The following is a 518-nucleotide window of genomic DNA, read 5'->3' as shown; positions in this document are numbered from 1 at the left end:
CACCACCCCCAGCACCTGCCGCTGCTGCTGCCTCCTTGTGGCGGTCTGCTGCAGCAGCAGCAGGCTGCAGCGAGAGCAGCGCCGCAGTGGCACTCCGCTGCAGTCGCGCCTGCAGCTCAGCCTTTCCCCAGGAGGCCTCTCTTGCTGCAGAAGAGCTTCCGCTGATGCTGCTGCTGCTGCTGCTGCGGCTGCAGCGGGCGTTTGCTGCTGCTGCTAGAGCTGCTGCTGCTGTTGCTGTTGCTGTCGTGGGGGCTCTTGTGGGAGCTTCCGAGGCCCGCAAAGCCCTACTAAGAGAGCCTTGCAGCAGCAGCGCCCCTAGCTGCTGCAGCTGCAGCCGCTGCAGCACGTCTGCCTCAGAGGCCCTAGCTGCTGCGTCTGCACCTGCTGCAGCAGCAGCAGCAGCAGCAGCTGTCTGAGGGGCCCCGTCGGGGTCGAATCGTTTGATGCCAACTGGGGTCCCCCTGAAGTGCCCCCTTCGGTTGGTTGCAGCAGCTGCTGCGAGGGCCGCCGCAGCCCTG

General features: G+C 66.8%; 1 protein-coding gene across 1 annotated transcript in view; it reads right to left on the bottom strand.

Moving 5' to 3' along the window:
• Positions 1–518, bottom strand: part of ETH_00041475 (uncharacterized protein) — a gene marked incomplete at both ends in the record, with an annotated part of 1878 nt that overhangs the window by 712 nt on the left and 648 nt on the right. Inside the window, one exon of the mRNA XM_013375677.1 lies at positions 16–518. Coding sequence (XP_013231131.1) covers positions 16–518 — 503 coding nt within the window. The remainder of the gene's footprint in view (positions 1–15) is intronic.

The sequence above is a fragment of the Eimeria tenella genome, genomic scaffold (genome assembly GCF_000499545.2).
Source record: "Eimeria tenella Houghton genomic scaffold, Eth_scaff2969, whole genome shotgun sequence".
Taxonomy (NCBI): domain Eukaryota; phylum Apicomplexa; class Conoidasida; order Eucoccidiorida; family Eimeriidae; genus Eimeria; species Eimeria tenella.
The sequence above is the reverse complement of the archived record's forward strand: the minus strand, read 5'-3'. Positions and strand labels throughout refer to the sequence as shown.